The following is a 14545-nucleotide window of genomic DNA, read 5'->3' as shown; positions in this document are numbered from 1 at the left end:
AGGGATTTCTGTCTCCAGGTTGAGCCGGAAAAAAATCGAAGCGCGTGTCGCAGAACAGGACGGTTAGGCTGTACCATCAATCCAGCATCCTTTTCTTCAATTCGTTGCATTTAAAATAAACATTTTATTGCTGGGTATGTAGTGTGGGAAACATTCCCAATTATTTAATCTCCCTTTGGTACTTTTAAAGTATTTTTGAATGGAAACGCAAAACAGACTTCGACGACCCCTTAGAATCATCGTTAATGGTTTCTCCCGAGTGGCTCATTAAACTGCCACTTATACACAGAGGCAATTGAATAAATGATTTATTTCGTGAATTCTTGCAACAAATTACAATTACAAAGAATATCCTCACAATACGAAATAAAAAGTTTAATGTGCTTACATTCATACTGATAAATAGCAGGCGTCAAAAGATAAAGGATAAGACAGGATAAGGGGCACAGCAAGAGTTATGACGGGTTAAGGGTCAGGTTTAGCATCAGAGATAAAAGCAGCGGCAGTCAAAACACAGGCACAGAACAGAGAATGGCTACTTTTCTTTCCAACAAGAGTAAATCCATCTCTACTACATAATAATACATGTTTTGAGTTGATGCAAAAAGCTACTTTTACAACCAAAACATTTGAATATTCGTTATTCTTTAAAGCTCTTCAGGTAAATCCACATGCATTTTCTTCTTTTAAAAAAATTGTCACATTTTTAGTATTGGGTCAAATGAATACTGATATGTTGGATGACGGTGTCAAAGTATACACATGTACTTCATAACATGTTTACTGTTCATTTGCACAAGAGACAAAATGGTGGAAAAGGGAAAGTTGAATTATGTAATAAACATTTTTTTCTTTTAAAAAAAACAGCAAGTGGTATCAGGGAATGGACAGGGAGGGGTAAAAGGAAACAAAAGGCCAGGTGTTCGCAGAAAAAAAAAAAACATGAGGAAAGACTGAAAGGTGCCAAAAGAAACGGAACCCAGGAAGCAGGAGAGGAAATACAATAAAAATCTTCTAATTTATCATATGACCTTTTATTTGCCTCCACATACTTTCTCCTTATTCTAATATATTAGGGTTTTTACTTCAGGATCCAAAACAGGCTTAGGTCTTTGTATTTGTCCTTGCATGACAGAAAGTAAATAAGGTGCAATAACCAAATATGTTTCCCCCAGACCTGGACAAAGAAGGTACAATGGATTCTGAAAGTATTCACATCCCTTCTTTTTTCCCCACATTTCTTACCTTAGCAGACTGAAACCAGCCTGAGTACAGTTCTCTCTTTAAAAAAAAAAATCTACACAAAATAGTTTTTACAGATATTTGTCAATTTTTCTAAATTAACAGAAAAATAAGTTTTCACAGCCATTGTTTGATATTTTGTTGAAGCCCTTTTGGCAGCAGTTCTAGCCTCCAGTTGTCTTGGGCATGTCTCTCTAAACTTGGTTTTGGGGTAAATTTTGGGGGTAAAATGTAGACAATTTCCAAATAACAGAGGGAAGTGTTCTTTAAGATTGGCGATGACCCTGAAAATGCTTTGTATCCTTTCTCAAATGTTTTTTGCTTTGACACAATTCAGTTCCAAAGGTCTACAGATAATTCCTCTGAGTTTATTGCTTGATTTCTGCAGCCAAATGAGTTCCATTCCAAATCCTGTTCAATCTTCTGATCTTAGCACAGGGGAACTCTAATTTTGTTGAAAAAAAAATCTCCAATAATCAAGACACTCAGTTTTGACTGCCATAGGAAGGGGTGTGAATACTTATGTTACTATTATTTGTAAATCAAAAAAAAATTACCGGTATAAAATATGTCTGAAAACATGTTGTCTAGCTATAGAACAAACAAAACCTTACCTAGGTGGGTTTTAGAGTTGGTCTGCAACATACAACATTTTTTAAAAATGAAGGGATGTGAATACTTTCTGGATGACCAGTAAATATACTAAGTGTGTGTGTGTTGGCATTGTGATGCATTGAACTGAGCTTGCCCATTGCATTACTGTATACAGTCCATGACGTGTATCTGCAGTGTGTCCATATCTGGAGCCAGGTAGTTGCACTTTGGACAGCATAAATCAGGCAGATCTGCAGCTCCTGCTGCAGCAGGATCGATGACCGGTGCCAAAACGTGGTTCCGGTTCGGTGGCACGGTGTTGAAGCCAGCACCAGGAAACCCAACAACTGCAGCAGAAGAGGAGAACATCGTAACACAGATTACTACAGGACAAACATTCTTTGATATACGCTTAATGTGCAAGACTAAGATTCATTTAAGAATGCCAGAAAAATAATTTTTTCCAAGCTCCTTTTTCACACTTTTGCAGATCTGGAAATGCTAAAATAAAATTCCAGACTGGACAGGATCCCCGCTAACTACAACCTACTGGCACACATCAAGATTTTCAGAGTTAACTCAGAGGCAACATGTGGCACCGGAGTCAGTCCCTCCAGGATGCTGGGGATGTTTTTTACATTGTTGCAGCCTAACATCACTGATTTTGCGGCACCTTTTTCAAAAACTGGCAGTTTAAGATGAACATTGTTTTGCCACAAAATTGTCTTAAAAAAGGTGAAATTGCTGCATATAGCCTTCCCCCAGAAAGTTCAGTAACACTGTTTCAAAAGTTGTTGCACTTCAAATAGTCCAAAAAGTTGAAAACTACCCACAAAATGTTAACCGACAACCCATTCAGAAAATTCTGCATTTCTTAATGTCTAAATTCTCTGGATTCCCTCTGGCCAGGCTGTTTAAAGCTGTAGGATTGTGTGTATGTGTGTGTGTTGGATGTATTGTACCTTGCTGAGGGGGAATGTGAGTTTGCCGTGCAGGAAAATCATCCATGTGTTTCAGCTTCATTTGTTCCAAACGTGCACTGAAACAGAGGTGACTAGTTAGACCCTTAAATAAATAATAAAAAAAAAATCAATTTATTTTTGCTGCACACTAGGTAACTACAAATATGGACGCGTTTGTTGATCCCCAGGTAAAGTATAAGAACCCATAGGACTCATACATATTTATTACAACTGAAGATGAAAAACAAATGATGCTGTCCATCATGAACGGAAGATCATAATTGACAACCTTGAGCAATCTTCAACTGAGTGTCTTCAGTCAGCAACCTATGGAGACTGTTCTTAACAACAGCTGTCAATACTTACAGTGACCGGGTAAACATTTACAGTACGAGTTACAGTATTTTATTTCCCTTTGGGATTATTAAATTATTTTGAATCAAAACTGAATTAAATTGAAGATTCTTCATTTACAGTGCAGACCCACTTAGTTTTAATTCCCACACAGACAGAAATCTAAGTTTGACTCTGTCAAAACATTTTTAAACTGAGATTCTGAACCACTGAGGTAGAAATGATTTCATCTCGGATTACGTTTATTATCAGAGCTGTGCAGATCCAGACAAAGGTGATTTTCCATGTGAGGTTTCAGCCTCAGACGGTACCAAAAACCTCGCCTTGTTTGACAACATCTGCACTTAAGCAGCTGAAGGAGCATTTGATAAGCAGCTAAGCTCCTAGTTGTGACCACCACAGATTTCCTTTAAAACACACACACACACGAGAAGCATGTGCAAATATACAGCACACATTAATATTAACATGGAGCCTGATGAATGTGTGGTTACCGTGCTGTGAGCTCGTGCTTCAACCGTTCAATCTCAGCCAGAGCCTGAGTGAACTGTTCCTGCAGCTCCTCTTTCTTCTGGTTCAGCTTCTCTCTCGCTTCTCGCTCTGCCAGGAAATCTGCCTTGTAGATCTCAGCCTGGCACAAGCGCAAACAGGGAACAAGGTGATGTGTTTATACTTTACAAAAAATAAAATTAAAATTCTGTTTATGTTTTTAAGATGGTAAAAGCGTTATCAGAACTTGTTTTAAACTGAACATGTTCTTTCCTAACTGGTATAGCATGAAACAACCTTTGAACTTTGATCTTTTCATTTAGAGAAACGCCACTTCCTTGTCATTTCATGTGGCTTGATGATTTTTTTTTTAAAAGGTGGCCTCTGAAAAGCATCTCTCTATACATCTTTTCTGACAATCCTACAGCTGTTGTTGTGGCTTGTTACAAATGTTGAAGAATATATTTCCAAATACAAACATTTACGTAAAACATATCCAATGTTATGTTTCCTATAGTAGAGCAACTGACCAACTGCTGAAATGTCGGAAGTGTAGCAGAGAGAGCCGTGATTAAAATTAGCAGATATTGCCAGAAATCCAAACTACGAAGACATGAGCAGCAGTTTGGACTTTACCTGTGCTGTGAGGACAGGGACGGTTTCCAGCGAGCCTTTCTGCTGCTCCACCTCCTCCTTGAGTTTATCAATCAGGTCCTGCTTGATGGCCAGTGCCCGCTCTGCCTCCTCTAGCTTACTGCTAAGGTCTCCTCCCTGCAGTGATATTCAGAACCCGATGTTAGAACAGCAGAGCTAGTGAGGGTACAGGCGTCCGAGTGTGTTTTTTACCTCACTCTTCAGTTTGGAATCATAGTCTCTGAACAGACACGTGTAGGCGTGCTGCAACTGTGACAGCTTTTTCCTGATTAGCGCAGAACAAAAGGGATTTTAAAACACACTTTGTCTTTCTAAACGTTCTAAGTATTTTCATCAAGTGGAACGGTGTGCTGAACCCACTTCTCCTCTGTCACCACGTGCCTCTCCGACTTCAGCGCGTTCTCCAGGCTCTGCACCTGCAGCAGCAGCTTGTCATTGGCCACATGATGCTGCTTCCTCTGCTGCTCCAGCTCCCGCTCCGCCGCCTGCAGGGCCTTCACCTTGCTGACCAGCCTAACCGCAGAAACAACAAACGGCTCGTGACAAACGGACCGGACACGACCTCGCCGGTGCGACCAGACGACTCACTTCTCCTCCAACATTTTGCGCTCATCGTCGCTCTTCTGCAGGAGGATCTGCCTCTCATTCAGTTCGCCTAACAGCGACGTCGCCTGAGCTTTCAGAGCCTCACAGTCCTTGGCCAACTGGTGGAACACAAATAGAAGAAAATAAGCTGTAAATATGCATTCACAGATAAAGGCAAGAAGTAATTGAGTGATTTGGATGTAATTTGGTAAACAAACATGTAGTTGTTGAAATAATTTGACTAAGAAGTGATTAGAGGGTTTCTGCAGGTTTCGTTAACTCAAATGCAGGGCTTTTTAAGAGCAGTATGGATGAAATTTAAGACCTGTATCACAACAGAAAAGTACGAAAGTAAATTGCAAATAAATTATATGGGTTGACAACAGTAGCGAGTCGATGCTTAAGACAAACATCATCCAGGCAACTGCCAATAGACTTGCACTTACGGAAAAAGGTAGCTTAAGCTGCTATTGGCAGCTAATTACCGGTAGCTGCAACCGCCTTGACTCAAATAACGCAATGAAGAAGTCTGCACATAATTCTAAGCTTTGCGTAACAGTAAAGTCCCATGACAAAAAGAAAACTACATAGAATAAACAAGCTTAAATAGTCCTGCCAAAACAAAATTTAAGACATGCAGCTAACGACTTTTCAGATCAGGAACTGATGAATAACAGGCAGAGGAGATGTCTTGAAGATTTGTTAATTTATGTTATCTATTTTGCTGATTCTGAATTGACTTCTTTCCATCTGATTCTTTTGTTCTTTTGAAGGTCTGGAATAAACTTAGATGTATTTAAGGCCAATTTGTTCATTCTCACTTGGTGGGCCAGTCAGCCCTCTCTTACTGCGGATCAAAAGGGAACAAGGGATGATTTTCAGAACTTTGCGGAGATAAGATTCACAAGCAAGTATTGGCTTATCTCCCAAAATTTAAGAAATTTGGGGCCGATTTATCGGTGAACCCCTAGTCATTAGTGAAGAAACAGTGTTAGAAACAGTTGCTGCTGCCTCTGCCAGCCAGGTAAACACTGAGTGAAGGTCACTGGACACAGAGGACGCCTCAGACAACATTGGTAGTGATAATTTTGAAGTGGTCATGTTGTGGGTTTACATGAACCTAGGAGACTTTATTGTCTCCAGGAAATGAGGGACACTCTTTACAACACAGAGCAGAATGATGAGACGGGTGGAGCTGCTCTTCCATCCCCAGCAGTTCCAGAGATTTGTATACATACAACATGGGTATTGTAAGATTGCCAACTGCTGTAGTTGGCAGTCTTTAGATTAAATGAACTACCGGTAATCTAAATCTAAGGTTATACTAAAAGATTAGCAAACCTGGGCACAATCCTTGTCCTTTTGTTTGAGCAAAGCTTCTGTTCTGTCCCGCTGAGCGGAGCTCTTCTGCAGGTAATCTAGTTTCTCCTCCAGCTCCCGATACCTACAGCAGACATTAGAATTATGGTAAATGCATTATTATAGGCACAACTTTTGATATAAATCAGTCATTCTTGAGCAATGAAGTTACAAACACGAGTAAAGTTGCTGATTAGTTATTCCATTAACACTCATTTTCCTGAAATCAATGCATTTTTTTGTTGAGAAAATAATTCAAAATAAAATATCTTTGAATTAAAAGATGCAGAAAATAAATAAGAAGTAAATGATCTTTTTTACCATGGTAAAATTCCTTTGTGGTGTGTTGGAATGGCATAAAAAAAAACCCAAGTAGATGAATAATACAGTGCAACACGTTTGATCTACTTGTAAAACCCACAGGAAACAAATTGAGTTCAGATTTTGGAGACAGACAGGCAAGCAGTGACACATGCAGAGAGGGAACAAAAAGCCACACAGAGCTGTAGGCTCACCTGCCCTGTGTGGCCTGAAGCTGCTCTGTGAGTTTAGCCAGACTAGAGCTGGCAATAGGAACCAAACAAGGCCAAAGAAGATAAGGAAGAGGAAGAGGTTTTGTTAAGCAGGAGGAAGGACAAAACTTTCATTAGAAGAGTAGAATAAGCTGCAGTTATGAGAGGGTACAGCGCGAGTTCATTTAGTAGAACCAAGTTAAGGTTTTGGCTTAAAGTTAGTTTAGCACTGTTAGCTTAAATAATCTTCTACCTGTGTGTGTGTGTGTGTACGCGTGTGTGTGTGACTGAGTTTTACCAGTCAGAGGTGTGCTGAGCCTCTGAGCGAAGCTGAACAGCTTCCTCATTACTGCTCATCTGCAAAACATTAACACAATCCTTCAGGCCACAAAACATAACAACAACAAAAACATTTCCTAAAAAGATAACTAAGGACTAAACCAGCTGGGAATATTTTTCAAAAACATTGTTTGTGGTGTTATGAATCCTGTGCTATGATGTTACTGCCATACAGTTGCCTGAAAAATAATGAACAGTTTACTCTAAATCATAATTTTCATCGTTATCACAATAACACCTCAGTGATAAAAATCTAAGTCCATATCACCCACTTATAAGAAATATTTAATTTTCTATGGTTCTGAATGTTTCTGAAATTCATACATACAGACCTCATGTCTACTTGTATGTTAGCGGACAGGAAGTGAAGTTAGCATAGCGTGCTACCTGTGTATGGAACAGTTTAGCTCGCAGGTGTTCAATGCATCGATGCTGTCGCTCTAACACTTCTTTTCCCTCGTCCCGTTCCCTCTTTAACTCTTCATTTTTCCTTCTCATCTCTCTCATCTCTTCCTCTGTTTTTTCTTTGTGGCTCTTCAGCAGTTGCAGGAACTCATTTGCACCCTCTGCAGGCTGGAGAGACAGAAGCAGGTGACTTTGCCACAATATTTAGTGATGTTTCAGACAGAAAAAAAAAAATTATTTGCCAAAATTGGAATTGGCATATCAGTCTTTTTAAAGATCTGTGATTGGTCCCAAAACTGCAATCAGTGCACCCTTGGTAGGCAGCTTAATGTTAACTCAGGAACCGATGCCAAAAAGGTAGGGCAAGTGTTTGAAGACAAATGTTATAGAGTTATTATAACTGATTTATAGGTTTTTATTTGATGATTTTCCCTTAAAACTACGTGTACATTTTTAACAAGAGATGCGTGAGGTGAAATGGAACAAACAAAAGAAACACTCTACCAGGCTGCGGAGTGGTGTGGTTTGTGTCTGCTGCTCCGTTTCTTCAACTCTTTTCCTCTCCCATTGGTCTAAAGTCTGAAAGACAAAACATAAAAACACCACTTTGTTAAAAAAAATCTAGAATTCTGTTTCTTCAGACTCATAATTCCACAGCATATGTATCGAAAATTCTAGATTGAGTTTAGGGATGCGCCGATTCACTTTTTTCATACCGATATCGATATCCGAGGTTCAGTATCAGCCGAGACCGATCCGATACAGAAATACAGTGCTGAACATTTCTGTCTTTCTTTCTTTTTTATATGTGGATGGAACTGCACTGAATTACACATTTATTTGATAACTCTGCACCAGTCCAGCACACCTACATACTAAATTCTTCAAACTGAATTCTAAATATAATGTAAAATAAATAGAGCTCTTGTGTCTATTGGTTTGCTGTAACTGATATTTATAGAAGCAATCAATTAATTGTACAATAAATTAAAATAATCTCAATAATTTCCATTCTGATGGTTAATATTTTTTAAAGAGCAATTTTGTTTGCAGAAATTCAATAACCCATTGTTAATTATTGTTTCAGCTGTTTGTGGTTTTTCTTTTCTTTTTATTTATTGTTTTTTTCTTTATTATTGTACCATTATTATTATATTACATGAAAATAGAATCAATTTTTTTTTAGTTTATTGCAGTAATTTTTAGAACAAATCATTGTCTTGCAAAATTTGATATTGTGACAGACCTAGTGATATAAATGTAATTGCTTTATTATTATGTTTAGTGATAAAACAAAAACATATTAAAAACTATGTACAATTACTTTTCAGCCTTCTTTAAGCAAATTACCATACTAAAATAAAACATTTTTCTTTTCACAAAATGAAGAATTCATGACAGAGCTCACAGGAAAATCTAGTTTTGCAGCCGTGACGTTCTGTTTTAGAACCGCTGGATTGGGAAAAATAAGAACAGCAGCCAGAAGAAGACAAAACATAACCGGTACGATTGATGATTATTCCACAAATGTTCAAATGTTAACTATTAAAGTTTGCTCTTTAACAAAGAGAGATGATTCCATGCGATAGTTACAGTGATTTGTGTAAAAAGGCAGTGGCTCAATACAGAAGACCTTACAGTACTGCAAAGAGGAACGCAGCAGGATCCGATTGGCCCGGACTTCATTGATATTGGGGGATCTGCCCATAATTACACGTGAAACTGATCTTATCTTCCTCCGCAGAGGTCTGAAAATCAGCCACTGTCGTTTGGAGAGTCACTCTCTAAACAGTTCATTCATATTTAAGATCACTGTCATGTGGAGTTGAAACAAGTTTTGTATTGTTTCACAGTGTGGCTCAGCGCTTTTGAATAAAATTAGATTGGAACATTGAAGGTGTATTCTGTGACCTTTTAGCACTGTCAGGTGTTATAAGGACACAAACTTGTTTTAACTGCACATGACACCATGATCTCGAACATGAATGACACATTTAGTGAGCACACCCACCTTTGGTTCATCCAGAGGGCCGTTCCGGGCAGGAAGCCCCGGTGACGCCTCCATTTGGGCCGAGCTGTAGCTGCGGTTGGACGACGAGCCTGGTCCGTTCACCATGCTCTGCAAAGAGTGGTTCTCCTGCGCCAGCCTCTCCACCAGCGCCCGGGCCTCCTGGAAACGACAGCTGAGGAATTCCCGTTCCTCCCTGGTCCGCCGCTGCCATCCCTCCATCTCTTCGCAGCGCTGACGCAGGGCCTGGTTGCTCCTCCGCAGAGCCTCTGGAGGACAGACGCGTACCAGCTTTCAGTCTACGTCTTCTTCCAGCACAAACAATTAGAAAAGCCAACTTTGACTCTACTACTATTAATAAATACAAGAGTTTGATATGGAACCGTAATAAGCATGTGACAGTTCCGGTTCAGCTCACTGTGCTGTTTATTTTTAGCTGCGTCTTGCATTTAACAAATTACGAACTTTTCTAACTTTCTCACCGTGCAGCCAGAGACTTAAAGAGGAGCAGCAAAAACAAATGAGCTGGATTAGCAGAGCTTGCTAACAACTTATGATGTTGCTGTGGAACATCATCTTTGCTTGTGTGAAAATTGAGCTGTTAGCATGTCATGAGGCTGTTATACAGCACCAGTCGTCTGTCAGAGGCCGCTTTAGAGTCGTTGCAACACGAACTGCTACCATCGTTTGTCCCCAACCACAGAACCGCCATCCACAACAACTGAAGGATAGTTGGATAACAGGAGTTACGGCAACTTTTAATTTCCCTTTTGGGATAAATACCGCATTTTGAATTTTAATTGAGTTGAATGACAAGATTTCACACTTTTCCTGCCTATAATGTTTGGCAACTGTTGACTGCTCTTCCTCAGCTGTTCCTTTGCATTACACTGTAAAAAATGGCAACATCCAAAAAAAAAAAAAAAAAACTGTTGCAGCATAAACTACAAGAATGGATGGGAACAAGAGAATAAGATGAAGCTGACATGACAAATTGTGGAAATATCTTGGATCCAGAAAACTGCTTTTTTCATCTTTTTTTATTTTTATTTTTACTTTTACACACCATTTTTATTTTTTGTAAGTCAATACCTCGGAGCTGCTGGTTGTCGCCCAACAGTCTGGTCACCACTTCATTGCCAGCGAGCTCTGGTGGGACCCTGAGTGTCCCTCCGCTGTCCTCCCCAGACATGTCCCACTGCATGGGGCCGTCCGGCTGTGGCTGCACCATTTCTACAGAGGCACAGGCAAAATAGAGGCTGATAAATATCCACAACTTAAGAAAGTATTACTACAGTGGAAGAAATGCAGGTAAGGCAAAGTGCAACCGCCTCGATTCATTTGCTTGCAAGTCCTTTCACTCACTTTCAGTCCAGTCTCTGTATATGTATGATTTAGAGAAACACGTACTGTATACCGTCTGACAACTATAAGGAGTACACTCCTGAAACCTTTTTCACATTTTGTGTGACCACAAACCTCATTGCGATAGACCAATAATAAGGTAGTGCAAAATGGAAGAAAAAGGCCTTCACATTTTTTTAACAAACACAAATATGACTTTTTTTGAGCAGGTATTTACCCTCCTTTTACTCAGATGCCCTCATACAAAATCCATTCTGACCCTTCGGAGTCAGATTTTTCACATTATAAAAGGCACCAAACGGTTGCCTTCGAACGTAATTATTAAAAATATATATATTCCTGGGATACGAGTCACTGAATCATAACCTGGATCAGTTCCAAGAGCCACTTGTAAATAGGAGGAGAAGCTGCTCTAATCAGAAGAGACGCTGCTGCATACCTGGCTTAAATGAATGGGTGATTAACAGATTCTATAGCAATTTGAGGCAAACTAAGGAGATTATGCAATCACCCAATCAGTTGTCCTGAAGTGGGGAAACATCTAAAACATGTAAGACAAGGGCTGGGGAAAAGGGTGGGCAATATGGACTTAGAATTTTATTGCAGTATTTTGTGGTACTATTGTGGTAAAGATTCTGATGAAAAGAAAAGAAAACTATTAATTACTCATTTTATAGGCAACTGTTTGGCTGTGACTGCAAGACGCTGCATTTAATAATCATGTTTGTAAAACTACTGATATTTATTGATGCTCTCTGGAAACAAACGGCAGAGAAAACAGCGAAAATAACATTTCTGATCATACATACAGTTGAATTTTTTTTTCTTTTAATTTATCATCAGTAACTGAAATTTATCGCGACAACAATAAATCAAAATTCTTATCGTGATAAGAAATTGATCACGGTAGGAATTTATCGTCAAAACGATGGATAAATTGACGATAACGCTGCTGTAGATCAAAGGATGCGAGGTAGAACATCCCAGTGTACACGTATTGGAGAATCCGCAGCAACAATGGAAGATTTATGTTCACAGAAGCATCCTATTTAATCTGACTGATTTTTTTTTAAATTTACCATAAACGTACAACAAAAAAAGCAAAGCCGGGTAGAAACCTGGTTGTAGCAGAGGGTGGTTTGAATACAATCTCATGCCACACTTTTCAGATTTGCATGTGAAAGACTTCAAACCCATGTACCGTTTTCGTTCCACTGTGCAGTTTTGTTTTGGCCGATCACATAAAACGAATCGAAGTTTGAAGAAATTCCAGCGTATGAACATTTCTGGTTTTATACAAATCGATTTTTGCTCCCAGTAGGATCTTGAATATTGTGAATGATTAAGATGAATTGTAACGGGGTGGGGATTTAAAAAAACCCTAAAACGACTAATATAGCCTTTGAGGGAAAATATATATTCTCTCACTCAACAACTATTCAATTCATTATTCATAAGTTTGTGGGACTGAGCACATTTTCTGCAGATGAAGGTGGCCGAGTCTTACTTTCACTTTCATTTTAAATCTGACAGATTTCTCCTGAAGTGGGAGAAAAACTACCCAGGGAGCCTCTGGTTCAGATTGTTAGGATCTCTGGAAAAATGCCAAACCTCCCTTCCGCGTGAGCAGTTTAACCTGCTTACAGGTGAGCAGGAGCGGAAAAAAAAAACATGACCTCATCATTCAAGGTGCCACTGTTGGGCTGAAATCGACTCTAATGCGACGAAACAACGTGGGAAAATTGTTCAAATAAATAAAACTGTGCATTATATATTTAAAAAAAAACACACCTAAGCGTACACGGTATCGCTCGGGGGACATAAACAAAACGTTTTGACAGTTATATTAGGCTAACGTTAAACGTTACCGTCAAAACGCAAAAGACTTTTACACACAACCTGGAGCATTTATAGTCACAAACCACATCTTACCTGTTCTTCTCTTTTAGTTTTGATACCAGGAAAGAAACGGCTAAGCTGTCGCTAAGGAACTGCCCTTCACAGTTTATTTAGACAGCTGGCTAATAGCAGACAGCTAAGACCTAGCTAATTAGCTTGGTAAGCTAATGTAGCAAACTGTCGGCAGGGCAAATTAAGAAGTTCTTTTAAGCTAATATCAACGCCGGCCTAAATCAACGACCTAAGTATCTCCGGAGAGGCATTTTGTCCTGTTTTGTAACTTATTCCGAGTGCGTTTGAAGGTTGACTGAAGAAATCTGCCGATTCGGAGTGTTGTTAGCTGGAGAACGTGTGGGTATTTTACCCTGCGCGTTGACTGTCAAGTACAACTAGCTCTGAGTCATGGAGGATGTTTATAGATCCAAATACACTGAGGTCACACGCCACCCACAGAGCATTCTGAGAGTTTCCAGAGAGGCGACAGAAGGTATTAGTAAATATAACAAGAATTCGTGTCAAAAAATGATATGCATATATATATATATATATATCAGACCACAGACCAAATGTCTGACAAGCTTGTTTGGTCTCACGCTTGTCAGACCAAACAAGCTTGTGTGTGGTTTTACACGTTTGTGCCTTCAGTAAACTGGGAAACAAAATAGTACTATAATTTGTAAGTTTTTAGGAGTATATTGGCTCATTAGTCATTAGAACTGAAAGCTTAAAAAAATTTGAGTGATGAAAATGAAAATAAAGTGATTATGATTCTCATGCAACTGAAACTGAAACACTAAACTCTGGTTTCAGAAATAGTTGAAGTCAAATCTGTCCTCTTTATTCTGAAAACTAGACTGTAGTTCTTGGGAAATGGAATTCTTGTGATGTGAAAGCAGAAAAGAAAACGTAAAGCTGAAAAATGCATTCCTCTTCCCACTTAATTTGTGTCACTTTAGAGGCACAACTTTAAAAAAAAAATATATTTTTTGCAACAATCCAGAACTTGAATCTGGAAAGGATGTTACAGCTACCGTAACCGTGCTCTGGATGCAGCTGGTTGAGGGTGGTGCTTGTGGTTTGTGGTATTTGTTCTTGAAGGTGGAATTTCCAAGTTGCCACACTGAAGTCACAGGTCTCCGTTTGAGCTTGGAAAGTTAAAGGCTCCTTGTCAGCGTTAACTCCTAAATTCAGAAAGGCTTCTGAGTGTTATGCAGGGAGTAATCGCTTCAGAAATGAATCAGCTTTGCAAACCTCTGAAGGTTTGTCACATTGAATGAGTCTTATGAATAACAAAAAAACCCCAACTCTTTTGTGAACATGCTGCTGCAAAATGCCAAGATATATATTCCATCCATTTTCTGTTCACCCTTGTCCCTAATGGGGTCGGGAGGGTTGCTGGTGTCTATCTCCAGCTACGTTCCAGGCGGGAGGCGGGGTTCACCCTGGACAGGTCGCCAGTCTGTCGCAGGGCAACACAAAGACATACAGGACAAACAACCATTCACACACACACCTAGGGAGAATTTAGATAGACCAATTAACCTAACAGTCATGTTTTTGGACTGTGGGAGGAAGCCGGAGTACCTGGAGAGAACCCACGCATGCACAGGGAGAACATGCAAACTCCATGCAGAAAGACCCCGGCCGGGAATCGAACCCAGGACCTTCTTGCTGCAAGGCAACAGTGCTACCAACTGCGCCACTGTGCAGCCCAGATATATATTCTAAAGGGCAAACAACAAAGACGTGGTATGGAGTCATGAGACTTGGAATCAGGT

At 39.6% G+C, this 14545-nt stretch overlaps 1 protein-coding gene across 2 annotated transcripts; it reads right to left on the bottom strand.

Moving 5' to 3' along the window:
- Nucleotides 1–291: 291 nt before the first annotated feature.
- ikbkg (inhibitor of nuclear factor kappa B kinase regulatory subunit gamma) lies at nt 292–13163 on the bottom strand. Of its 2 annotated transcripts, XM_028010340.1 has the most exons (15): nt 12801–13163; nt 10596–10736; nt 9507–9772; nt 8000–8074; nt 7478–7663; nt 7050–7108; nt 6755–6802; nt 6222–6324; nt 4884–4999; nt 4656–4808; nt 4488–4560; nt 4278–4412; nt 3647–3783; nt 2799–2875; nt 292–2183 (listed from the first exon to the last, which is right to left on the bottom strand). In XM_028010340.1, the coding sequence occupies exons 2-15, from the start codon at nt 10732–10734 to the stop codon at nt 1999–2001; spliced, it is 1752 nt and encodes a 583-aa protein (XP_027866141.1). In that variant the 5' UTR covers nt 10735–10736; nt 12801–13163; the 3' UTR covers nt 292–1998. The 2 variants fall into 2 exon arrangements, with proteins under 2 accessions (XP_027866141.1, XP_027866226.1); XM_028010425.1 differs by lacking the exon at nt 6755–6802 and having other exon boundaries at nt 12801–13162.
- Between the last annotated feature and the right edge of the window lie 1382 nt (nt 13164–14545).

This window comes from Xiphophorus couchianus, chromosome 1 (genome assembly GCF_001444195.1).
Source record: "Xiphophorus couchianus chromosome 1, X_couchianus-1.0, whole genome shotgun sequence".
Lineage (NCBI taxonomy): Eukaryota > Metazoa > Chordata > Actinopteri > Cyprinodontiformes > Poeciliidae > Xiphophorus > Xiphophorus couchianus.
The sequence above is the reverse complement of the archived record's forward strand: the minus strand, read 5'-3'. Positions and strand labels throughout refer to the sequence as shown.

Excerpts from the sequence above, each read along its gene's own strand:
- ikbkg (XM_028010340.1), bottom strand. The coding sequence starts at position 10,734 with ATGGTGCAGCCACAGCCGGACGGCCCCATGCAGTGGGACATGTCTGGG. Across the intron at positions 7,664-7,999 it reads CCACACCACTCCGCAGCCTG|CCTGCAGAGGGTGCAAATGA; the intron begins GTAGAGTGTTTC and ends CTGTCTCTCCAG. Across the intron at positions 4,809-4,883 it reads CGCAAAATGTTGGAGGAGAA|GCTGGTCAGCAAGGTGAAGG; the intron begins GTGAGTCGTCTG and ends TTCTGCGGTTAG.